This window comes from Festucalex cinctus, chromosome 2, assembly GCF_051991245.1.
Source record: "Festucalex cinctus isolate MCC-2025b chromosome 2, RoL_Fcin_1.0, whole genome shotgun sequence".
NCBI classification, from domain to species: domain Eukaryota; kingdom Metazoa; phylum Chordata; class Actinopteri; order Syngnathiformes; family Syngnathidae; genus Festucalex; species Festucalex cinctus.
In genome coordinates this window covers 27,239,604-27,266,626 of record NC_135412.1, presented here as the reverse complement: position 1 = coordinate 27,266,626, position 27,023 = coordinate 27,239,604, and the positions used below count along the sequence as shown (strand labels likewise).

The 27,023-nt window shown below is 38.3% G+C and overlaps 1 protein-coding gene and 1 non-coding gene across 2 annotated transcripts; both read right to left on the bottom strand.

Annotated features, from left to right (window-relative positions):
* Positions 1-125: 125 nt before the first annotated feature.
* Positions 126-24,065, bottom strand: LOC144014334 (uncharacterized). Its single transcript, XM_077514104.1, has 11 exons — positions 23,702-24,065; positions 16,751-16,812; positions 14,856-15,080; positions 12,316-12,372; positions 11,445-11,546; positions 10,588-10,599; positions 8,885-8,887; positions 4,658-4,744; positions 2,940-3,012; positions 1,744-1,839; positions 126-1,660 (listed from the first exon to the last, which is right to left on the bottom strand). Exons 1-11 carry the CDS (start codon positions 23,832-23,834, stop codon positions 1,485-1,487), a joined length of 1,026 nt encoding a protein of 341 aa, XP_077370230.1. The 5' UTR covers positions 23,835-24,065; the 3' UTR covers positions 126-1,484.
* Positions 18,084-18,155, bottom strand: trnam-cau (transfer RNA methionine (anticodon CAU)). Its single transcript has one exon. It is a non-coding gene; the product is annotated as a tRNA-Met (tRNA).
* Positions 24,066-27,023: the final 2,958 nt, after the last annotated feature.

Genomic DNA, 27,023 nt, shown 5'->3' with positions numbered 1-27,023 from the left:
GATGACGTCGTCTTTTAAATCTACCATTTAGCACACCACTGCTGATTGAAAAAAAAAAAAAAAAAAAAAAATTGTACATGTGTGTAGCCCACTTCAGGAGATACAATTTTAAAGACACTAAGACATAAGCATAAAATAGTTTAATACCTATAAACAATGTAGTGATTTTGTTCAAACAACATAGTCATGGCTGATGCAAATAAGTGAATCACAAATTGCGGGTATCGTCTTCAAACGATGAAAAATGACAGCAAGGGGACCAAATTCCCTTTGAAATATAAATTGGCAAAATAACACTGCAAATAGCATTGGCACGTTAACAAGTAGCGCGAAATTCAATGAAGGCACTTAATTATCTGCGTCTGGACTCCAAATGGCAGCAAAGTGACACCTCAAGTCATTCACTGGTATCAAACTTTCCGCATGCTCGAAATGTCACACTAATGGTTTCAAAGGTTACAACGTGTGTATTTTTTCAGATGATCTTTTTGCCACAGGTTTTTTTAAACGCCTTGATGGACACATTCCAGTAATCTAAAAATGACATGTTTGCAAAGGGGGGAAAAAAACTTGCTACAAACATTTCACTTTAAGCTAATATTGTTTGCTCTCATCTAAGTGCATGAAATAAAAGGTTTAACACAGGCATGAAAAAATGAAATGTAAGTGATTTCCAGTACACAATTAAAAACTTAACTAAATTCCTAAATTCCTTTAGTGGTAGTTTTGGATCAAATCTGCAGCTAGTTAAAACTACAGCAATAAAGCATTCCGTTTTTAGGTAGTTATTTAGCTTTTCTCAATAAAAGCTACTTTTGGTTTCAGGGCTCAAAGTGTAAACAATCACTTGAAAATAATCCTGAGCTGTAAGGCAAGGAAGCTCCATAAGTAACATTCACTCGAGTGTAAATACTGCTATGGTTCCAAAAGCTATAATACTGGTGCTAGTCATATAATTAGAATGTTGAGGAAAAGTTCATTTCAATGATTTGTTTCAAAAAGTGATGGTTACATTAGTTAACCATACAAAACCTGAACTATTTCAAGCCTTTATTTGTTTCAGTTTTGATGATTGTGGCAGAAAGACACAAAAATAAAAAACTAGGGTGTCTGACAAACTTAGAATATTTCATGTGACCAACAAAACAGGATCTCAAACACAGAAATGTCGACCTTGTGAAAAGTGCATTCAACCTCTGCAGTTGTTTTGCATGAACTAGCTAAAATTGGGACAGCGGGAACTTCCAATTTTGGAATATTTTACTTTGCGTGTAGTGCACAAATGCAACATGCAAGTTTTACGTTTTGAAATAGAAATAGACTCGCTATTCTAATTATATGACCAGCACCTGGGGTACATAATTATAGAAGCTGCTTGAGTGTATGGTGGATTTTGGTGTCCGGTGAAATTAGACGGTTTACAAGAAAGAAACAATGAAGCAATGTGTAAAATCTGATTTCAACTTGCAGACCAGTCGTGGTTGTCAGCGTGAGAACTTCCTGGGTCTGAAGGCGGGAAGGGCGAGCTGATGCGAAGGTATCTTCTCTTCCTCGATGGGTGCCAGGTCCTCGGCGGAGCCCCACTTCTTCCTGGTCTGGAAGAGTGAGGCCAACTTCCTGTTCCTGTTCCGCTCTCTGGCCTGGGACACTTGAAAATCTGCTGTTGTCAAGGATACCAAACAGTTGGACAGACTTACGAGTGTCCGGTTGTCCACTTGTGGTCTAAACGTAAAGAGCACTCACGCAGCTCACAGTCCTCCTCCGGAACTTCTGCTTCTTTGGGGTTGAGATAATGCAAGGCAAGACGACCACTGTAATCTCTCAAGTTCTCTTTAGCACCTGGTAGAAACATTTCACTTCAGATACATAATTGATCAACAAATGCATTTTTTCCTTTATGTTTTTTAGCTGTTGACAGTTTGACTGGCAGTTGTCCGCCACTTTTCTAATGTGCTGCCATCGAATTTGTCCTCATTAGGGCCTCGTTTAACGCGCGTTACGTTCAAAAAGCTACCCGCGATAATGGAAATCCGCTTTAATTAAAAAAATAAAAAAAAAAGTTTTTGTTTATTATATATGTTTTTTCATTTTGGTATGATTTGTACTTTATTATAAATGCTTTTTCATTCATCACATGTGTTCTTTTTTCATTTGCATTTATTTTTTTTCCATTAAAAGTATGTTTTTGTTTTTTTATTTACTTATTACAGTATAGAGTATCCAGCACAGTACAGTACATATATTTTTTGCATTTATTATATATATGTTTTTCTATTTTGGTATGATTTTTACTTTATTAGAATGTTTCTTTATTCATTATTTATGATTTTTTATTTCATTTACACTCATTTTTTCCATTAAAAGTATGTTGTTGTTGTTGTTTTAAATTTACTTATTACAGTATACAGCACAGTAGATATTTGTTTGATTTATTATATATGTTTTTCCATTTTGGTATGATTTTTAGTTTATTATGAATACTTTTTCATTCATCATTTATGTATTTTTTTTTTTTAATTTACAGTAATTTTCCCATTAAAAGTATGTTTTTTAATGTACTTGTTATACATCACACTATATATTTTCTATCTCCATAATGCAATGTTGTGGAGCGTTGGGACAGACACTGTTGGAAAGGTCTCATCGAGACGAATCCGCGGATTCCCATATGTCCCCGGTCGGATGTAGGGTTAGAGATACGGCCGTGCAAAGACCAACAAAATAAACAAACCAAAAAGCAAAAATAAATAAATAAAAAATCCGCCTAAGCGAGGCCGTGAAAGATGAACCCGCGATAAATGAGGGAACACTGTACATGCAAACTCCACTAAACACAAGAAAGTCAGAGCTGAGGTTCAAAACGTGAGCTCTCAACTGTCAGGCAGATCTGCAAACAACTCATTTTCACTCCCATTCTATATTCCAGGCAAGGATTTTACCATAAGTCCCGACAAGCAGATCCAGAATGTTCCGATGTCCATGCAGTGCTGCGATGTGTAAAGCCGTATAACCCTGTGAAAAGAGGAGATAATATGGATGAGTCTCGGGAACAGTGGTGACTTTCCTCCTGCGTGCAAACTTAACGTGCGGAGCGTTTCGGAGTACCTACCCCCTGCAGTTTCCCAGAGCCGACCAAGGCCAACAGCGAGGAAAGAAAATACAAATTAGAAAAGCTTGTGGAAACACCAAATAATGACAAAAACATAATTGCCAGGTAATTCGGTGAAAATGGTGTCGTTTCAGAGCAATGCATGCTGGGACACAGATGCCCTGTTATGGGAGACAATTAACGTGACATGATGTGATGATTTATTAGCCCAATGCCCGCGCTCCCATGGTGCATTTGCACAGCTGGATCTTCGCTAAGATTGCCGTCACGGAGATGGTCGCAAGTGGACGCTCTGCCACATGACGGGATACTCACATGCTGCGAGAGAGAGAAAGAAACAAAATGAATACTGTACATCAATGATTGGGCTGCAAAGTAACAAAGATTCTACAGAGTATTGATTTCACTCGCAAACAATTTGTTTTTGAGTACCAAACATATTTCAATGTTTTTTGGGTTGCACCCGTTTCTTTGAATTATCTCATTTTTTTTGTTTTTGCGGTTTTATTTAGTGTTTCGAACAATTATTTGATTGATAATTAAGGTCCTTTGACAGCTTATGAAACGTACTCTGATAATTACTAAAAGTAGCCTTTTTGCATTTCTCTACTGCCAGTTTGCCTAATTTTGCTTGATTTTGACAAGAAACATGATTTGCATTTTCAAGGCTCGCTGTGATCACAATTGCCATCCTTTGCAAAATCACATTTAAAAAAAAATGAAAGAAAGCTGTATGGACAGGCTTGAAAAGACAGATACAGCCTCAGCAAAGTTATAACACATAAAACAAAACCAATGTCATAACTTTGCATATTGTTGACACACTCACCCCCCCCCCCCCCCCCCCACACACACACACAAAAAACATGGAATGTCTCAAAAACTAAAGCCAACCGTTGAAACTTTCTTGTCTCTGAATGTGTGTTGACCAGTCTTCTGATCCCTCACTACCAAAAACCAGCAATGCATATCAACGTGCATATTCTTAAAGTAATCACCAAAGTAATTTTTTCAAATTTTCAGGAAGCACACACACAAAAAATAGAACCATTTGCATCATGAGAAGATAATATGGTTGGGGGGCGGGATTAGGAGGCAATTAATAGGCAATTATTTTAAGAGGGTGACGATATTTACATCTCGCTGACACCTGAACCCTTTTGGACCCATAGATGGTTTGCAGTGGACATGACATATTTGCGTGTCTATACCAATAAAATGCACAATTTGGATGATGCCAACACTTCTGGTTCATGATTGGATGCTAGCTAAGCAATCACAATCGCAAGTTCATTTGCATGATGTTCATCTTAAAAATGTCACATATAAGCTTGGTAAGTTTACAACACGTTACAGCTATAGTATCCTACAAATAAATAACAAATAAAAACATTAGATATTCCTAATTTTCCCCCCATGTTATTATGTGAGAAACGAGCCAAAATCAGAAATAAATAAATACATTTTGCACAGCAGAAAAAAAAAATGCAGGTTTGAAGGGGTTACCAATGATGACTGAGGAGAGAGAGAGAAAAAAAAAAGTCTCACTGATTTGGTGTTGACATCAGCACCGGCATTTGCGATCAGAGTTGCCATGTCCTCGTTGCCGTGTTTGGCAGCCCAGTGCAGAGCAGTCTGTGGGAGACAACAAAAAAAAGTCCTCAATGCATTAAATGTACAAACATGTAATAACAATCTAAATGTTGACATACAAGAAAAATGATGGAGGTGAAATCACTTTGCTACTTTACTGCATATCAATCAATGGTCCATTTGCTCAGCAGTGTTGCAATACATGATCAAATCACTTGGCTTTCATCCTCTATTCTGCAAATGTTGCCAGTATAAGTGGTTTTGATGTCAAACGTTAAATATTCAATGAGCTTTCCCTGCTCCAACACCAAAATAATAAACAACAAATCTTTTAGTGAAAGTACCGTATATAAATAAAATTTAGTAAAAAGTACAAATATTCAAAATATATTTTTTATTTCATTTAACAAAACTATTCTAATTACCGGTAGTATCCTTATAGTCTTTTTCTAATGAATAAAAACTAAACACATTTGAAGTTATTTAGCTGTCAGCTAATATTTCACTGCATTTTAATGACGTTTTTAAATTTTGCAGTGGCATTGTTTCACAACCAGGATTGAGGTATTTATGCAGGCATCCTATATAAGTCAAATGTTGGTATCGCAATAACAGTAGTTAGATACATCACAATGTACAGTGAAAGCATTCATTAGACAGATGCTGTAGTATGTTTTCTATTAGTCCATAATTGTAAACAAATTGAAGCCCTAATTAAAATACTGAAACTTTTCTTCCCTTGCTTCCAAATTGCAAACTTCTTAAGTGGACTTTCAGCTTTGTGGCTATTAATCTGTTTGAGAAATATTCCACTTGCTTTTAGTTACAGACAGATAGGCAGACAGTCTTGAATTTATCTATTTTTTCTCCTCTGTTTCAGTTTTGTTAATTTGTGGGTTTTCCTGAACTATAATAACCATGGTGGGAACAATTTCGCTGTTCCTGCATGACCCCAGTGAAGAAATGAAGCACACAGGCCTCTTCCTTTATCTGAGATAGTTCATAGTCATGAAGAAGTATTGCACGCTAAGATGGATGCGGCTACAAAGTTGTCCCTGACGTTTCTTATTGGCCGCCAGTTTGACCAGCTGCACTCGAGAGGATGAATGGACGGATGGTTTCCTGCCATCTAACGGAGCCTAATTACAAAATAACACAGCGCTGTGCGGACGGTAGGGGAGGAGGGGAGGCGCCTGTCACCACAGGAAAGATTGATGATGTTAGTGTGACCCGCAAAGGGGAGCCCCACCCAGACACGACTGTCAGCGCACGTCAAAGCGCAATAACGAGCCTTTACAAAGCTACGCCCACATGTTGGCATGCAATGTGAAAATAATAGAGGCGAGTATGTAGTGGGAAAGAAACACACACATCCACCTGTCGGACTGTGATCTCCGGTGTTTTTCCATCACTCTTTAGGGTGTGTAATTATGGGCTATCAACAGGTGTCAGCTAAATAACCACAACCATCCAGTCAGAATCGGACCCTTAACACGGAAAATCAAACACAAGCCACATCAGAATGACTTATTATTTTTGGACAAGTGTAAAGAACTTCAGATGTGAATAAAGCCTGCTGGACGGAGGCTTGCTGGAAGTTCTTAGAAGGACTTGCAGGAGTTCATCAGGTCAGCTTGTCGAGGGCATACGTGATGTTATTCTACGACAGTATTCTCTTTCAAGGTTGACTACATGCTCTTTGAACATGCGCCATGGGAATGTTACTTGAGCTACTTTGTAACTACACGTTTGCTGCAGGATACTTTGTTCACCATCCAGAAGTGTTATTTTCATTACGAAACAAAAAAGTTTTTTTTTTTTTTTTTAATGTATGTAAATATGAGATTATCAATTTGACTTGTATCTATCTACACCACCTGCTTTTTGTATATATAGGGATGGACAAGTACTGATGAGAGGGAGCAGTATCAGGTATCGGTGCTCACGACAGTGGCCAATACTCCCTCTCTTGTGGCCATTTTACAATCTGGAACCAGGAAATAGAAATTAGAAGAATATTAAATTACTATTAATTTTATGCAATGTAAGTATTTAAAAAATATATATTTGTTCTTTTTTTTCTTTTTTTTTTTTTTAGGGTGAAATTTTATGCATCAAAACTACTAGTGGTATCATGTAGTAGTATTGGTGTGGAACAAAGTGGTATTGAACATCCCTACCAAAAAGCAGCAACAGCAACTGATGTCAAAATGCCCTGAAAAACATTTTTTTACATGCTTGCTCCAAAGTACAATTGCCAGGTAAACAAACATAAAAAACAGTCCGTTTGTAACTGTTTTTAGATCAAATGGAGCACTGGTGAGGACATCGTTTGTCAACCTAAAGTATTCAAGTACACCCCAGATCTCTCACACAACTCTGAACAATTTACAGCTAGATTCCTCCATTTTAGCACCGTGGCTGGTACTGTGTGTGTGAATTGTACTTACTGTACAGTAAGTACAATTATGGAGCAGGAAACAGTCAAGCAGGCTAAGAGGAAGATGACCAACATGCTTGTAATAAGTGATATTAAAGAGATACTTGACTCATTGAACAATTTTCAGCAGTTAAAAGTTCATATTTTGTTCAGAATTACTTTGATAACTGCATTATTAAATTATTAATAATTAATTAATTAACTAACAGAATTCATTAATAATTAAATTATTAAACTGAGCCATGATTGTTTGTTACCTACTTCCTCAGCATAGGTGATGTCATCACCAGTTGACAGCAAGTAAAAAAAAAAAAAAAAAAAAAAAAAAAAAACTTTTTAAATGTATTAATTGTACATGAAAAATGAAGGTACCACATTAATTATAGACAAAATATTGACTTTTTACTGCTGAAGATGATTCAATGAGTCAAGTATCCCTTTAATCATAAAACTACTGAAATGACAGTTGTTCAAGATGGTTTACTAAATTGTACAATTCAGAACACTTGACAATAATGTGTTGCCATTTTGACATATGCCCATAGCGGGACACGAATCATGTAATCCTTCCACATACATTATTTCTTTACATATGTGAAAGGAGCGCTCACCACATCATGGTCACACAATAAACAGATCAGAGCTTTGCCATATGTTAACAGTTGAAACTTGTAAACGTACCCAATTGAGTGCTATTCTAGTACCCCTTTTGCCAACAGTTTGGTCTTGCTAGAGGGAAATGGGTTTCACTTGTAACAATGATTAATGGAATATATAATCATGTTAGGAAACTAGGAAAGTAAAAGCTCATTGACACGCCAATGACCAGGAGCGAACGGGCAATCAGTGACTTGTTCAAGAAAAACTCGACATGGTCAGAAGGGACAATTTCAGAGTTGAAGGACCACTGTAGGAATAATTGTAAATAATATGTTATCATACATTTGCTGCAATGAAGAATTGCTTCTGCTTGCAATGAAGAATTGCTTTTCTCTGTTCCCACTCACATTCACATATCCTGGCTATTTGAAAATGACTCAAAAAGCTGAAGAACCACAACATCTAACGCAGCAGAATGGTTCAAGCCAGTCTGTTGAGGCCGCCTGGTTTCTGTTAAGAAATGATTGCAAACTTGACCACACATGTACTCAGCAATCTTCCACTCACATGCACAACACAGACAAACAAGTACATTGTGTTCCAACTATGCCTTGTATTTGCATTTTTAGGTTTGGAACACCGATGTAACTAGGGGAGTGGAAAACCAAAAAAAAAAAAAAAAGAAAGGGTGAGGAGAGGAATCTTCAGAGAGTGCAGGAGTGAATTGTATCAGTCAGTTCCTCTCCTCTCTCCTCGCGAGCCTTGAACCGAGTGTCTTCTATCCTTTTTGTGTCGTGTTTAATAGATGTCAAACAGGTAACCACCATTCTACAAAGCAAGCCCCACCGTCCCAGGTTTGCTCCCTCTGTGCTGCTTTTGGGGATTTTAAGGAGACAGATCACAATAGAAGTAGTCTGGATCTAGTATCTCCGTCTCTATTGTCATCCTGCTGTCACAACACAAGATTGATTGGCCAAAGCGCCGTTTGTCAGGAGTCTCCTAGTGGGAAAGAGTGACTGACGAGTCCGAACAGGATACAGCATCTCCCCTTCCTGCGTCCCTCGTTTTGGGTTCCTGAAAATCCCACACCCCACCCGTCTGGAGGAAGACGAAGAGGAGTGATGAGCAGATGATGTACTTACAAACTGTGTGGCCCGGGAGGAAGAGCAGGTCCCAGCAGGGTGCGAGGTCCACGTCATGATGTGAGCAGAGACACAGACACATGACATGAGGGTGTTTTCAAACAAGTTTACCTTAAAATTAACCAATCCTAAAATAAATATTTGGTCAGAAACAGGAAACTCAATTCTTAACGAGAGTAATCCCTTCTTCAGTCCTAGTGAAACTTTTTTTTTTTTTTTTTTTTTTTTTTTTTTAAAAGGACAAAACTGTGATTCTGATCTGGCTCTTATGAGTCATGTGAGCTCTTTTGCCACTGTGTAAGGTGTAAGTGTGGAAAAGCATCTTCCTGTACATGAGCAGGAAGCGAAACGGGAAGATCAAAGTGCACCAAAGGCGACTTAGCACCTTCCCAGGGACACAAGCGACATTGTTCTACAATTAATCCCAGCCTGCTCTATTACTTTCAGATTATCTTTAAGTAGGTGAAGTCTTTGTGGGGAATTAAGACTCTCCTTAATCCATGAGCCCCCCTCTCATCTCCGTGCACTTCAATGACGGACACACTATCTTGTCCGGGTGGGTACTGGGGTGGCTTAGAAGGTGGTCCGCAGTGACTGCAGGACAGTGTGAGAACTGTGACACTGAGGAGGGACAACAAACATGAGCTCAAATCTCTTAAGCGCACAGGGAGACAAATAAAAGGATTTGGGTTGTCAAGGGGGGGCACAGGAGCTAAAAAGCTATCTTTCATAATCCTTTTGATAGTGGACCTTTGAAATGCATGATCTGGATGTTTTAACACAGCCTTCTCGGAATTCCATTAAGAGGGGATCAAAAATCTCAGAATGACCATATGAAAGTTACACAAGCAGATCGCAAGTCCGAGGGCAGGCAAGCATCGCGTTCCCGATAGTATTTCGGATTAAAAAAAGAGAGAGAAAAAAAAAAGAAGAAGCACTTGAAAGGCGTAAATAGTTCAGGAGGAATGAAACTTACCCCCTGATGAATACAGTGATAATCGCGGACATGAGGACAAGAAAACAGACAGGAAGAATTCAAATCATCATATGACAAATTGCAAAAGTCTTACTCCCCCACTAGCTTTCACGTTTTTAGTACATCAGTACATTGTAATATTTCATACTTCCCACAATTTGGCAGCCATGCATCTTGTTTTGATAAAATAGAAAATGGATAAGGAGCAGGTGTTAGGCTATGTCATAGTAATTCACATATTTAGGTTAAACGTGTGTTGAAAGGATGCATAATAAGCTTGAATTAGTAGCAACTCTATGCTGCAGTTAAACATGTTTTAAAAAGCACTCAAATAAGTGAAATAAACGAGTTAAAGTGGTAAAAGCTTTGTCATTTAAACATTACAATTAAACATTACAAAAGAATGTGCAGAAAAAAAGTTTAAAAAACAAATCCGAATTTCAATGAAGGTGGACATTGTGTACAATGTAAATAAAATCAAAGTACAATGATTTGCAAATCTGACCGAGTTGTATTATGCTGGTAGTACACGAACATGCTCCGACGTAGTCGAATGTGACGCGCATATGAATATTTTTTGCGCTCAAGCACACTGCTGCTGATTTGCACCCCTGACTATAAACCTTTTCACAATTCTCTGTTAATGTCAAAAAATAAAAGAGCAAAATAGATATATCACAAAATTAAAAAGATAGAATATTATTAGTTGGATGGAGGAATTACTCACCGATGTGAAGTCCTGGTTTGGACACAAAACAGAAGATAACATGTTAGCAAAGTCTTGACGCAACATTAGATTTAAACACAGACTAAACTAGCAAGCAAGCTGGGGAGACGGTTCCACATTAGTTCATGTGACTACCTCACCTTCTTGTTTTATTTATATTTTTTGTCTCTACTGTCGTTTGGTGGTTGGCAAATACTTTTGAAGCAGTTCTGTCATCTTCTTTAGCATGCCACATCCGACACAACAAGGATTTATTATATACGACACCAAAAGGTGAAATAACCAACCAGGATTCTACCTTTGTTCAGGTAAGCCATTTTAAATTAAAAAGAAACTTTGTCGTAGTTTGAAACAGAAGTTTCAAATCCAACCAGAACTCATTTGCTGTCGTCAACACGATTGGATAATGGGGATTTTGGATGCAAGCTCAAGCTCTCCTGTTTTTGTCTCCGGTTTTATAAAATACATATCCTCCCAAAATACGACTAACAGTAATGTGCAACTTGTATAATTGTTTTTTTTAAAATTATTATTATGACTTATATTCCAAAGCAACTTATAGTCTGAAAAGACAAAAATAAAGTGCCTGATTTACTAAAATTCTAAATAGTAAATGCTAAACTGCATGTTCCTTTAGCACTTGAAGTTGCTTTCCAGGTTGTTGGATTTCTCCTGGTGTGATCCACAATATAATCTTTATATTAATTTTGTTATTGTTATATGCAAATTTTCTCCACCAAAGTAACATGAATGTCAGTTTGAAACGTATTTTCTTCTGGCTAGTACAATTTATTTCTGCAATACAGTCAGTTGTACTCAAATAGTTAACTTTTTTAGTGAGCTATGAACGATTCTACCTTTTTGTTGGCAAGTGATGGGTCCTGTCGAAGCAGTTGAGAGAGGTCAGGAACTCGAGCGCCAGCTGCAAAGTAGATCCACTCTTTTTCTAAAGGGTCTAGCTGGCATGGAGAGAGAAAATGACTCTTATGTAGAGGTTTTTTCTTTTCTTTTTTTTAACTCATTTGCTCCCAATAACATATAAATGTTTTTTTTTATGTTTTAAGTGTCCCAAAGACGTATTTATACCTTTTTTTAATTTATATATATATATTTTTTTTTATTATTATTATTATTATTTTTTATGCTAGACCATATAGGAGGCTTTGATGCAGCCTCTCAACTGCAAAGAACGTTTGCAGAAATGGTAGTTATTACACAAACGGCCAGCAGGTGGCAGCAGAGCAAAGGAGCTCAACCAGGGCTATGTTGAAATAGAGCTCAATTACTCACAATTCTAAACAGATTTATGAAAATTGATTAAAATTAGCTATATTCTAATGCTAATTGCTGCAAAACGGAAACAGATAGAAATATACTTTTTTTCCTGATGAAAGATGGGACTTTAATCTTTCGTTTGATAGCTTCCATGTTTTTATAGCAATGGAACACAATATTCTGTGAGCCTTGCAAAATCAGTCAAAATCCAGTAAAACAGCCGGGAGCGAACGGGATTGCTTCTGTGAAAGTGGCTGGGAGCGAATGAGTTAAGTTAAAGCTTATTCTGCTTCACGTGACCACATAACCAAGCTAACACAGTCTGACAAAGAATATACAAAATAGGTTAAATGACTACAGTGTCACATTTTAGACAAAAGTTTTATTTTAGCAGAATGACAACCTGACCGCATCAACTATGAGAATGAGAAAATGTTGAGACAATGAACTTACTGCGACTGCAGCGGAACCCATGCTGCCCGTCGACTCCTCGTCCTGCTCAGACTCCCACTGAAAGCCAGACAAAAGTCAAAGATGACTAAAAGTATGACACAATCAGTCGTAACAAAAAAAGTGCACAAACACACACAGGCGTGAGTGTGTCATGTTGGCTTGAAGTCATCCTGCTGCTGAACAAAAGGGTGTCAGACAGAGCAAGCTAACAAGACAGTGAAGTGAGACATGTTTCACACATGAGGTGTAATGAATGACAATCTACTTAACAATTAATACTAAACAAGACACGTGTGTAACACTTAAAAAAAAAAAAAAAAAAAAAAAAAAAAAAAAATATGAACACCTCCGGTGTTAAAGTGTCACTTGGGTTGTAGTCACGTGTAAACCTGGGGTCCATTTCACAAAGCAGGTTGAGTGAAAACCCTGATTCTGTTCATTTCACCCTGAAATGCGGGAAACTCTGCGTTTTCTGCAGAAAGGGAGGTAAAGAGTTAACTTCATTTAGCCTGTTTCATAAAAAGAGGTACCGTAACTTAAATTCTCGGTTAGTTACCGTAGTAACAGAGTCTATGAACATAATCTGGTCGGTAGCAGGTTTATCACAATGAACCTCCAGGTTCTCGCTGTCTCCGCTTCCTTTCAGCCACACACGACACTTACTTTCCTCATTTATTCAGTCAGATGGTGAGTTTTGGCGATATGTTATTAAAAAAAAAACACACAAAAAAAAAACAGTAAATAGGCCCACATTAAAAGTCCACTTTTTTTTCCACAAACATGGCATGTCCTTTTGACAAATGATCCTGTTGATGAAGATGCCCTCTAAAAAGAGAATTGTGTGATGGTAACTCCAGGTGAAACTACTCTGCATTGATCAAACGAACTCAAATCAGCCGACCTGGAATCGAAACGCAGTTTCCTATCTCAGGGTAGGTCAACTCGCTGTTCAGGTTTAGTCTCAGAGTTTGTTGAACCTGCGTTGTGAAGTGGACCCTTGCAGTGTGACATCAACTTAGCAGCCAGAAGGTAAAATTATTTCACGCAAGTTGTTACCTGAAGAAGGTAAAATTAATTATTGTAAATTGTTGGCTGTAGGCAGAAAAAAAAAGCCAATTTTGAAATAGTTCTAAACATGACTATATTGTCTGTATGTAACACAGTGTGGTTTCCAGTAATTGGTGTGAGGTTCACCAGGCTAGTGAAGTTAGTAAGTCAACACACTTTCACACAGACAAGCATATAATTTGTTGTTTTTAACGTTTATATTTGTTTGTATTTTATTTTTGAATTATATTTCTATATCTGTTTTTATTTTCACTTTCATTTATTTCTGTATTTATTTTGGCCTTTTTGGTCCTCCGTACGCCTCAACCTGCCGACTACACGGCTTGTAGGTTACGTTAGCAGCACAGCAATGATTTTGGGGCCGTGTTGATGAGGCGCAAAATACACCTTTACATTCACAAGCTGCTATGCAAAATCACTTATTTCAAGCCTTGTGTATACGCAGTACTCAACATGCCTTGAGGTTACCTTTTTTTTTAAATAGCCATTAATAATTACGGATTTATTGTAGTTAGATAATTCTTTCCCAAAGTAGTAGTATTCTTTGTTTATTTGCAGTCACCCAACTTTTAAAAAAAAATTAATATTCATTAACTGTTAGATTTCATTTTGTACTGCAAAATAATAAATGTTGACCATTTATCATGAGTCACTTCTGTATATTGTTACTCAGTCTGCCATCTGGTGGCAGCTATGTGGAACAAGTATGGTAAGCTGTTGACCATAAAACAAGTTCACTCCGCCATTATTGTTTGTTTGCTGTAAATGGCAAATGACAATAGGTAGAAAGTGACAAGATAAAAACATTTTGATTGATTGATTGAGATATATATATATATATATATATATATATATATATATATATATATATATATATATATATATATATATATATATATATTATTCAGAGTAAAGATCTCATTTTGGGAAAAAATACACTTTCTACAGTACTTTCTGTCATCTAAAATTCAAATATCAAATAATTATTCTTTAATAGTTGACCACATTTGCTCTGCATCACTTTTAGTTGGATTTATACCCGATGATTGACTAATGTGCTAAGTGTATACTGCAATGTTTTTTTTGGGTTTTTTTGGGTTTTTTTTTTAAGACTTTAAATAATTAATAGGCACAAATGATTATTATCTTTCTAATGAGGTCCAACGTGTTGCTGCTTAGCATAATAATGGTCTTAATTTAAATGCAGATTCCAACTCACTCATTCAGGTCTCTGCGACTTCAAGAAAGCAGCCAATTAATTTGACGCCCCCTAGTAGATGACAGAGGTACTGTTAGCATTTAAAACAGTCAAGAAACAGGAGTAGTACTTTATGTTGCAAGGCTCTAATTTGGAGGTGGCCACGTCCACTCCAACAAGGTCTGACATAATGAAAACCGTTACCTGACCAGAGTTAAACTACATTTGCAGTTTCAGAAAGTGTAGAATAGAAGAGAATACATTTTCTATTCACCTCGGGAGCACTGTCTGGCTCGCCGCATGTCATCAGCTCATCCCGACATTCCCTCTGCTGGGGGGCACGAGCGGAGGCATCCGTTGCTTCCCACTGTGCTGTTGCTGACACTGCAGTGGGACTCAAACGTCTCTGCCCGTCCCCATCAGGCACGTGAATTTTGTCTTTGTCTCGCTCTTGCAGCAGCTGTCTGTATTTCTTCTTGAGGAAAAGATACTTCTCACCCTGCAGCAGAAAAACAACAGAGGCCATGTTTCATCTCATTTAGGCACATGAGAGGGTTAGAATAGTAGAAACACGCAGTGTGGTTACACAACACTGCAACATACAGTGGTTCCTCGTATAGTTCTACGCTGGCAACCTGACCCAAATTCACAGTACTTCTCACTTCCTTTTTGTGCCACACAAATCTCCACCGCCATTATATTTAGTATCATTTTTCTATAAAATTGTTGCAAGAATACCACTCGAGAGGAGGTAATGTGCCTTGTGCACTCCACTGCCACCTACTGTAGTAGATGTGCAATTGCACTTTATTCTATTTTTTTTTTATTTTTTTTTTTCCCAACCACTCACACATACATGCGCACAAACAAACAAACATGGTCTCCCAGGAGGGGAAGCGAACCCACGCCACCTACACCAAAGGCAAGTGACGGTACTACACTTTATTCTAGTATGGAAATTATATATATTACACTTTATTCTAGTATGGAATATATATATATATATATATATTAGTGTTATGAATCGATATTGGGCAATAAAAAGGAATATTGATTCGATATTGATATATCAGTATTTTAGACTCAGCCCTAAAAGTCATGAGAATGATAACAGCAAATTATACAGTACATTGTAGGTATTTAAAAATACTTCAGTTGAGGTGCAACAATCAAATCAACAACTAATCACTTATCAAATTAAATCAATCATTTAGATCAGTGGTGTCAAACATGAGGCCCGCGGGCCGGATCAGGCCCGCAAAGGGGTTGAATCTAGCCCACGAGATGATTTTGTAATAATACTAATTAATCAGTCAGCCACAATTAAAATGTATAAAATTTGTAACTTCACAAGCAGTCCTCAGATGAGCAATGCAACTTGTACGGGGGAATCGTCCTGGATGTCATTATTTTACACACAACTTAAAGTTACGTTTTTTTTTAATTATTATTCTTTTTTTTTCTTTTCTTTTTTTATCATAGACTGACAAACGTGTTAAATACGACACAAATTCAATTACTGGTAACACAAATACGGTAGATATGACAAGGATTAGCGTCCTTATAATGTCATTAACTGCGCCACGCAATGCATTCTGGGAACAATATATATATGCAAAACAGGTAGATTAAACACGTCCAGGACTCAGTGTTGCCGCATTCCATTTGCATTAATATTATTTTTTGGAACAATATGATTACAGTTGAACTCCGTAATTTAGGGCTGGCACACAAATAGCGAAAATCTGCGTATAATTGACGGCAATCGTTTTTAAGTCATATACCGTTATTTTACCGAAGCGGCCCACTTGGTAATATATTTTCCTCCATGCGACCCCTGAGCTAACATGAGTTTGACACCCCTGATTTAGATAATTGATTAATCGTTGCAAAATCTTTTTTAACTTCTTGAATGCTTGGAATTCCAACCTCTAAACACCTAAATAGTCTCATATTTTTGTAGTCCTCTATCAAAGTAGATGGACCAAATAAGATTTGCAAACAGCTACCCTAACATGGGAATACAACAATGTTGACATGTATAGGCCTACACCAAATCAGGAAGTGGATCATAATCAGTTTAGGTTTGTGCATTTTTTTTGGTGCTATTTTCAATTGGAAATAATGTTGAAAGTGAAACGAACAATTAGTTATAACAAGAATACTCACGTTTTCGGACTTGACGACAGCAATTCTGTCAATAATAAGCTTGAATTCTTCTCTGTATTTAGCTGCAAGAAAGGAGATGAAAAGCTTCAGTGGCTAACTTGAGTGTATCCACAACCCACAATGTTATATAATAACTTTATATAAGAATTTCAGCATTCCCACAAGTACTAGGCAAAGCTGGAGGAAGAAAGAAGGTGCAGCAAAAAAAAAAAAAAACAATAATAATGAAGGAAAAAAACTTTGATGAAGACATTCTGCTAATGATATACTACTATACTAGGTAACCAGGGACTTATTTTCAGCCCTGGACTTTCATGGATCAGACCCAGCCCGCTTTAGTTCACAACATTTTGAATAATTTGTATAATTTTACCCATATGAGTGCATCAATCTAAAATAGTGCATTATTCCCTCCATCATCAATGTTTGTATTTGTAATGTATTTGACCAAAAATTGAAATTACAACTAATGCGCTTATAAGATCACACTGTGTTTATTTGAACTAGTATGAGGAACATAAATAAATAGTTATTTACCCATTTATCAAGGTAGATGTAGCAAACGCTGTTAAAACAGTAACATAAGCAGGACTTCCTTACTTAAATAGGGAAAGGAATAATAATAATAATAATAATAATAATAATAATAATAATACATTTTTGCCAGGGATCCGGGCAGGCTTTATCCCGTTATGCACAAAGCTCAGTTGGACACCACGAACCTGGAGGTTGTTGTTGTGGAAAAGTGATATTTATAATCCAAGAACCTCCTTTCAAAAATTCTTAAATGTGGCAACAAACTCCTATTCCAAGAGTGTGGTTGACAGGTAGTGTGGCCGAGCGGTCAAAGGTGCTGGATTAAGGCTCCAGTCTCTCAGGAGCCGTGGGTTCATATCCCGCCACTGCTATTAATTTCTCTAATCTAATCAGGTCATGTAAGCTGTCTCCCAAGCTTTGTCAGTACCTCTATAAAGTTCTGACTTTCAGATGTCTTTGCCACAAAGTCCAGATGTTTGGCTGCATTTTGTCCTCATGCTGCCATAAAATCATAGGACCCACCGAAATTTGTCCAAAAATCTCAGTATCTTCACTTTTTCCGCTAAGCATGACAGGGTACTAATCAGAAACATAACTGTAGAATCAGAATGAGACTAAGAGAAAGATGGCACATTATGCTCATGTGAAGTAAGTGAATTGCGTAAAACACCACTTCACCTTGGAAACAGCACTGCCATTTCTTAACTTCACAGGATTAATTTTCACAAGATTCGCTTGGAAGGAATTCTGCAAGAACCCTGACTGAGGGTTGCACTAATTAGTTGCTAGGTCCAGATAGCAGAGGATGGTTTCGATCCATCGACCTCTGGGTTATGGGCCCAGCACGCTTCCACTGCGCCACTCTGCTGCTGAAACACAGTCCTTTGTATTCTCTTGTCATGTAATAAGAATTAGATCCACAATTGGACAGTTCTGACATTTTTGCCAGAGATCCGGGCAGGCTTTATCCCGTTACACACAAAGCTCAGTTGGACACCACGAACCTGGAGGTTGTTGTTGTGGAAAACTAATATTTATAATCCAAGGTCCTCCCTCCAAAAATTCTTAAATGTGCCAACAAACTCCTATTCCTTGACAGCGTGAAACAAGTAATGTGGCTGAGCAGTCAAAGGCGCTTGATTAAAGGCGCAGTCTGCCGGATTCACTCGGGAAAATGCACTTTTTCAATCCAGGATGTACACACTTTAACTTTCTCTCAGTCTATACATCTGTGTTTATGTTAATCTTTGGTGGTGATTTCGTCCTAAACCCCCAGCGGGACGTTTCTGTGGAAAGACAGTGTTTACACCCCTCCAGCCAATTGCAGAGCGGGGAGTGGCGCGTCGCAAACGGGGTCGGGCGAACGTGTCGGCTGGGTGACGTTACTCCCACGGCAATTTGAAAACGCGCACGGATTTTTTTTTTCTTCACTCACTCATTCACATATGTAAGCTTCTGTGAGTGAGTGAGTGAGTGAAAATAATAATAATAATAATAATCCGTGAATGGTTTAAAAAAAAAAAAAAAAAAAAGTTCACACATCACCACCGTCTGTTTGCTCCTTTGGCCAAAGGCTACACTGTACATTATGTCTGCTGCTGAAAACGACGACTTGATACCAAGAAAAGGGACTCATGTTACGTCTATTTTATGGAAGTGGTCCGGAAGAGCGACTTAGAATAAACTACAAGTGTGTGCAAGGTTTGCCGAACAGCTGTTAAAACAAAGAGTAGCAGCACAACTAACCTCTTCCAGCACTTGCACCAAAGGCATCCAAAAATTTGAGTTGCATTTGAATGCATGAAAGGTACTTTATAAATAAAGTTTAATTTGAATGAATGGGAGGAATGCTCGCATCTTCGGGAGCGCAGCGTGATTAGCGCTAGCAAGGATAAGTGCAAGTACACTGTGAAACAACAAACTTTAGCCGCCTCTTTTTCTAGTGTGGTGCCTTACGAGAGAAGTGGAACGTGATGGAAGCAGATGACTCATGCCGTAGTTGTTCATATAGGGATGGATATTGTATGTATTTACACAGTCGAGAAGCCTGGCTTTCTCCACATGCTGAAAGTATGGGATCCAAAACACCAGCCGCCGAGTCGTAAATATTTTTGCGGAGGTTGTGCTCTGTAAGGCTGCTCGATTATGGAAAACATAATAATCACGATTATTTTAGTAATAATTGAAATCACGATTATTCAAAACAATTAGTTATTTTTTTGTTCAAAACAAGAACATGTTTAAACATTTGAAAATATTAAGACAAATAAATAAATAATATATAAGCTCATTTTGGGCCAAACAGAATGAATAATAATATATATTACTCATGTTAGCAAAAATTTGAAGTTGGGGTGCAGTGTGTGCAGTATGGCTTGTGGGGTGCAAGCTAGTTTTGACAGGGGAGGTTGATGAAAGAACTCGTGTGGGCGTGCCTCAAAACAACTCAAAATTAATATTATTAGGGTTGCAGCTATCAAATATATTGATATTCGGATATCCTACTGAAAATTGTAGCGAATAATCGGGTATTTGGATAGAAATAAAAACATACCTGTACAGTATATAGCTTACTTTCTTGGTTAAAGAACAAGTATAAATACAGATGACAAAAAAAAACACATTTGCATGTAATAATTAACAATAACAACCAACTGGCTTTCATTTTTGGATAATCAACAAGCTTGTCAAACTTGCAAACTATTTCTCTATCTCTCCCCATAGATTTTATTTAATGGAACTAAAGTGAAGTCAGACCCACAATAGCGATTTTTGTCGGCTAAGTAATTAGCACATTTGTGTAAGCCTGGTTTGTTAATAACACCTCCAGCCCTAGGATTTTTGACCTCAGTCAATTCCCACAAAATTGTCAAACTGTCGAACGCACAATTCTGAATAAAATTGTCCCACTTTCGCCCGGTATGTGTATGAATGGAAACAAATGGCAATTGCCTTGCGTCCACAACAAAAGCCATCTGATCACGCCTTGTAGAATATTCTTAGCTAAAATTAATAATGTCACTGGGCAGACCTGTGTGTTAATGGTTATTTTTGTCAAAAGACGATTATAGTGGCATGTTTAATAAGTGATCTGTAGGAACGGCAAATTAGTCAGACTGTCAGCATCAAAGTGAGCACAATCCATCAATCGATTTTCTGAACCACCAATCCTCACGAGGGTCGCGGACATGCTGGAACCTACCCCAGCTGTCTACGGGCTGTAGTATTTACGTCTTTGAAAAGTAATCAGACGGGTGGAGCACTTTACCCCTGTTAGCTAGCGTGGTTAGCTTGCTGCTGTTAGCTCGCTGTTAGCTAGCAGTCACCGCTAAACCCCTGGCAACAGGCGCCGTAAAATACAACGTCAGCATAATTATGTCTTAGCGCTGTTACCTGGAGCTTGAACGCGACTTCAGGACTAAGTTGCGTTACTGACATCTGACCCAACAGTTTGGTGCATTTATACTGCCGTTGTGCACAAACTCCAAATAGAGGAGCACGTCTTCAGCCCCTAGTATCAAGCGATGACACACTTCCGGTAACAACTTCAAAATAAAAGTGTTACAATACATTGATCTACATATACTACTAGGTAAAGTAAGGTTTAATTTGAAATTTGGTTTCTCACAGCCCCGTGTATTGTCATGCATACTGCCGTTAGCTTGACTACGACTATCTCAGAGGCTATTCGAGGCAGAAATGTCGTTTCAGCCCTAGTATTAATAATCGTTTTTGTACGATTATGCCAATTTTGTAATCGTGGAGGGTAATAATCAAAATCGGAATTGAATTTCGATTAATTGCAAAGCCCTACAGGACTGTACAATGAGACACAATCAGAGTTTTTGTTGCAAGGAATTTAACCCCTTATCATACGAGCAATTTTGCCGAAAATGCTTTAAAAAAAAAGTTGCATTCAAAGTACAGTACGTTTGAAGCTGTTCCTGAACCATTTAGAGTAACGGCATAGTTTATATATTTTTTTTAAGAATGTTTGCCCGCCAGAGACCCATCCAAATTTTAAGGGGTTTTAATAGTTTAATTGCAATCAATCAAAGGTGGTGCTGATTATTAAGCTGTTGTTCTTGAAGCTCTGTTATAAACAGATGTTATTGTGAGTTGTATTTTTGCACAAGTGGTAGAATACTGGATGTGTGGTTTACAATACCTATTTCCAATAGTTACGAACGACTTAATTGTGGCATTTAAGTTATGCAAAAGCTATGAGTAGCTTTTTTTCACAAGCTATGTATGTGGCATTTATGTTTTGCAAATGTTATGAGTAGCTTTTTTTTTTGCACAAGCTATTTATGTTAAAACTGATTCAAAATCTGTGTACGTTATTGTCTGTACATTTTGCACAAGATTTATTTTTGAATAAATCAAACCTTGTTTAAATGTGTTTTTTTCACATTTGATTAAAACAAATTAAAATCATAATCGTCCACAATGACAGGAAAAAAAAATGAGATTTTATTTTTTGGCCATATCGCATATGTATATGCATGCATTCCTACATGACAATCAAGGAGTTTCCTCTTCGTGGTGTGGACACAAAGGATACTCACTGGTGGTGTGCCACAAAAACAGGAAGTAGCAGCTCACGTGCTTCACACAGATATTACATACATACTTAGGGCAGCAAGTACCAATGCCCAGTAAGTTATCTATTGACCGAAAACTCAATTCCCATGCATCCCTCCCCAGAATTCTTTCATATTACAACATGCCCCACTTTTCATCTCTGATCTAAAATCCCCCCCACTCTTGTTAGAGGTCTAAATCCATCATGCGTGTGGACTTAATTGTGATTAAATGCGATCATCACATTTACAACACGATGAACAGCGACCACATGCTCGAGCAGACATGTCACTATGTGGTGGGAAGCACTTCTCTAAATCACCCAACGGCCACATCAGATGCCGCTGACGTCACATCTGGACAACATGTGGAAGCAGTGCAAGGTCACACTGGATCAACATTTGTTTGGCAAGATTAACATGTTGGCCTTTCAGTCACAGATTGAGATAAAAATGGAAAAAAAAATAATAATAAATGAAAGGGAAAGGGAATTGTGAAACAGTGTTGGACAACTATTGCTGTGAGCATATAAACACTAATTCACACAAACGGTTATGTAGGGCAAAAATAATAAATAAATAAGTTAATTTAAACACTCAATCTTATTTATATTCTAAACTGTAAGAGTTACTGTACATGTACTCTTGTCGAGCTATAATTCTAGCTAAAACGTCTATTTATAATCTAGCATCTATATCATATCAAAATTTCAGCAACTTTTTCAAGCAAACTTGAATGCTAATATTAGGAAACTGTTTATAGCAAGTTCTAGTCATTAATGCTAGCTTAGCACAGTTTCTCGCAGTGCTGCCACAAACCTTTACTTACTACTGTTCATGAGATCCTTGTAATATGTCTGTGCACTTGACATATTTGATCGTATTGTTATCATTTTGGGTTTATGTGACTCTTTTACTGTATGTGTGATGAGCTGCAAACCAAATCACTCTACATGGGACAATTCAATAATGTGAAGTGTTTGTAAACAATAGTCAGTCAGGGTACTTCGAAGTGGCAGAAAGTGATTGACTACCGTTGGCTAAAACTGAAAATATTAACAAAACGTGCTTGGCGTTGCACCATATAAACCACAAGTTGTTTGTTTTTTGTTGTCGTTTTTTTTATTTGTTTTGTTTTTTAGTAATCTGGTCACCCTACGTTAGCAAAACTAGGATTTTTCCCGCTTATGCCCAGTTATCAAAACAAATATTGGATGTTAGTGATAAGATATGGGAGGGAAAAGAAAGACAACAGTCTGTACTTTTTATGCTTAGGTAAAGGAGAGGAATTGGTACTACTTTTAACAGCCTGTTTTAAACAAACATCTCTGTACTTTTACCACCACTGACAATTTAAAAAAAAAAATTTTTATACCCACTCACACACGTGGCCTACTTCTTGTAGACCACATACATGGGCCTCTCCCAGGCGTAGGATCGAACCCACGCCAACCGGCAACAAAGGCAAGTGACGGTTCCACTCCCCCACCTGGAACCCACCACCACTGACAATATTATTTGATCCATGGATCCAGGAGATGACGTCATGAAGGAGCCCTCATGAGCGACTCGGAAAGAAAGGAGGGGTTCAAGTACCCCACATGAGGAGGATATGACACAATCCAACTGCATCTCCGTGGAAGTTTTTTTTTTTTTTTTTTGGCTTAGAAAATGAAAATAGGGGACAGAGGGAACACAGCATGAGAAGTGTTTTCAACATAAACACAAACTGAACAGAACACATACGTCAACTGTTTTTCACACAGACAGCTGATACAGTATGAACTCTGTCGTGCCTTGTTTTGCTAACTTAATAAGACCTGCTACTTACCACGCAACTGCACGTCACTGTGGCCAATAAAAGGCTTAAAAGTCTTCAGTATGTCTGCATTTCTCACTTTGCCAGAGCTGCCCGCAGTAGAGTAGAAGTAATCCAGCAGCGAGTCCTCACTCACATCGCTCATGTTAGCTGTGGCGCTTATCACTATATATGTCGAATTTTGGACACTTTGGACGCTGCGGCTACTTTAGACGCTCCTTTTAAGTGTGCCTTATTTTCCCCACGCAGCTGTCCCCGGAGTCGTCTTCTGGGCTAATTTGCGGCTCTTCATGTCAACATTTCACTCCACCCAAGCTAGCGAATTGGCCGCCGCGGCGCTGCGCCTCCTACACTTCATTTTAACCCCTTCTTCCCTCCGTTACGCGACAATACTAGTTTGGCCGATTTTCTGACAGTGGCCATGAACGTCTCTGACAGAAAGACAAAATAGTACATCCGGTTCTGAATGTAAACTTTTGTGCATTCAATGAAATGATATAGATGCATTAATCCAATGTTGTATTGGAAATGTAAAGATGAGCTGACAATGAACGTGCGTTATCTATGAAAAGATTATAAACCGTTTATACAGGCACTGTATTTAATTACTATTGGCCTACATAAAACCCTGTACAGTTGGCTACTTCTAGGGATTTGGTTTAAATTCTAAATACGTAAAGACGTACAGTTTTGACTCCTGCATGTACTACGGGGGTGGGGAATGATATTGGGCTTTTGGAAGATATTCCAGGATGAGCATGATAGTCTTCATCCATCCATCCATCCATTTTCTTGACCGCTTATTCCTCACAAGGGTCGCGGGGGGTGCTGGCGCCTATCTCAGCTGGCTCTGGGCAGTAGGCGGGGGACACCCTGGACTGGTTGCCAACCAATTGCAGGGCACACAGAGATGAACAACCATCCACACTCACAAGCACACCTAGGGACAATTCGGAGCGCCCAATTAACCTGCCATGCATGTCTTTGGAATGTGGGAGGAGACCGGAGTACCCGGAGAAGACCCATGCGAGCACGGGGAGAACATGCAAACTCCACCCAGGAAGGTCCGAGCCTGGACTCGAACCGGAGACCTCAGAACTGGGAAGCGGACGTGCTAACCACTCGACTACCGTGCCGCCCTGATAGTCTTCATTTGTCCTTTTAAATGTCCATGTGTTCATTGTTTTAGTACTTTTGCACAACATGCTGTCCTCTACCAAGGAGATGAATGGCAAACTTCACAACCATTTTCTTTGAGTTATTTCGAGGAACGTCCACTTTTATGCCTTTCTGTGACTCTTCCAGTATTTCTGTACCTCTTGTTTTTATTGTCGCTCATAAAGTACTGAGCAGCCAGGACAGAGTCATTAATTAATACTACTGTAGTTTCTTAATTCCTAAGTCACAAGTTTGGAATGTGGTATGATAGTTTCACCATAATAATAATAATAATAATAATAATAATAATATAGCAAATACCATAGCCTCTGGATACAATTTGGGTCACAATTTGTAGTCGTGTCTGCGCACCGCTGCTAGCCGCAAGTATTAGACAAAACACATGGTCAGATTAATTGTGCGGCTGCGCTGTAAATATTAACTGCAGGACACTTACACATTAATCCCGCCATGGCTTCTCTTTGAACGAGTTCCGTTTAATTTGATGAGTGATTTGTCCGTCCATGTTTGAGGACAGGACAATATTGTAATTACAGTAAGCTTCTTACGACTGATACGATTGTTGAGGTGAGCACTTGACACGATGGCATGAAAAAGTGGGACCTTATGCTCTTTCAATTTCAGAACAACACAACTTTCATGAGGATAACGATATTTGATCCATTAGCATATGCCGCGCCTTTGTGCACTCTATTCATACCAGAGAGCAGCTGGCCACATGTTGAGCACCTTGCTGCTGTCGCAAGGCATTGTGGGGGCACAGCAAGCTGAGTCAATGCCAACATTGGTGAGCAATTGTGAAACTGAGAGGTAGAAAATCAATCAGTCAAACATTTGCCATTTCATGAAGAATTTCAAAAACACTGTTGCAATGTGCTAATAACAGATAGTGAATATCCTGAAGAAGACCTTAAAACAATGTCGTTTGTGACAGTAACAACCTCCAGAAGGTCATAGTGAAGGTCATGAATATGGGGACACAGTATGCAGCAGACGGTGTAAATTTGGCGGATGGATGGAGATTTGGACATGAACAACCAAATCGAGTTTGGTACATCGTAGTTACACAGTATGAAAAGAGAGAACAGAAGAAAATGGACAAGTCATTCAAAATGTTTATCATATTAGCAATCTTGAGTAAGGTGTGTCAGAAGTTCAACATGCTATATTGCATGTATACACATGAAATGTTTTGCAGCTGTTTTATTTGTTTTATGAATTGAGCTCTGCAAAAGCATTTTATAAACAACTCAGAAACACTGCCACTACATAAGTTTATATCATTGTACGATATATACCAATATAAATTTTAGGCCTGTCCAAGTCATAAACACAAACAAAGGGACACATGCTATTTAGAAGATACTGCAAGCACTCAGAGAGCAAACACTAGAAAGAAGAAGACAAAGTCCTGGCTGGAAGTTGCTTACACGTACTGTCCAGAGACAGAGCTGAACAATGTTGGGACAAAGACGAACCTTCACTCCTGATTCCAAATGGAGAAGCTCATCTGTGGAGGTAACGATTTGGCTTCTTCACTCTATGAAACACATGGTGATGGAAGCAGTAAGATGAACTCTGAAGAAAACATTAAAAACTCATTTTCTCCCAAAAACGTATAAATACGTTCTATTTTAAATGTAATGCCGCTTTTCCATCGTACCCGCACGGCCGGGTACCACACCACACCACACCTCACGCAACCACACTAGACCGCAACCGGCGGTTTTCCATTACAACTGGCGTACGGCGAGAAGGGGGCGGCAACATTTGAAACGTCCAAGCCAAGCTTGCACTCCCGCATTGCGTGCGGATCTGAGATAACATTTCCCGACTGGCAAGTCGTGCCAACATTGAACCATATTTACAATTTAATATAGACCACCATGGATGAAATATTGCGATTCACGACCGGCTCGCAAAGCTATATCTGAATGGAGAGGTCTGCCGCTGGAGCTCTCATTCAAGTGATAGGAACACACCATCAGCCTCTCGATGTTTTATTAAAACCACAAACATTACAAATCCATCCACAAGTACCTTTTAAATTACATAGTTCCGCGTTGTTGTAAAACATTATTATATTATTGTATATACTGTATTTTTATGACTTCTGAAGACCGGCGGGCGCCTCTGCCTCTCTCACTTAAAACAA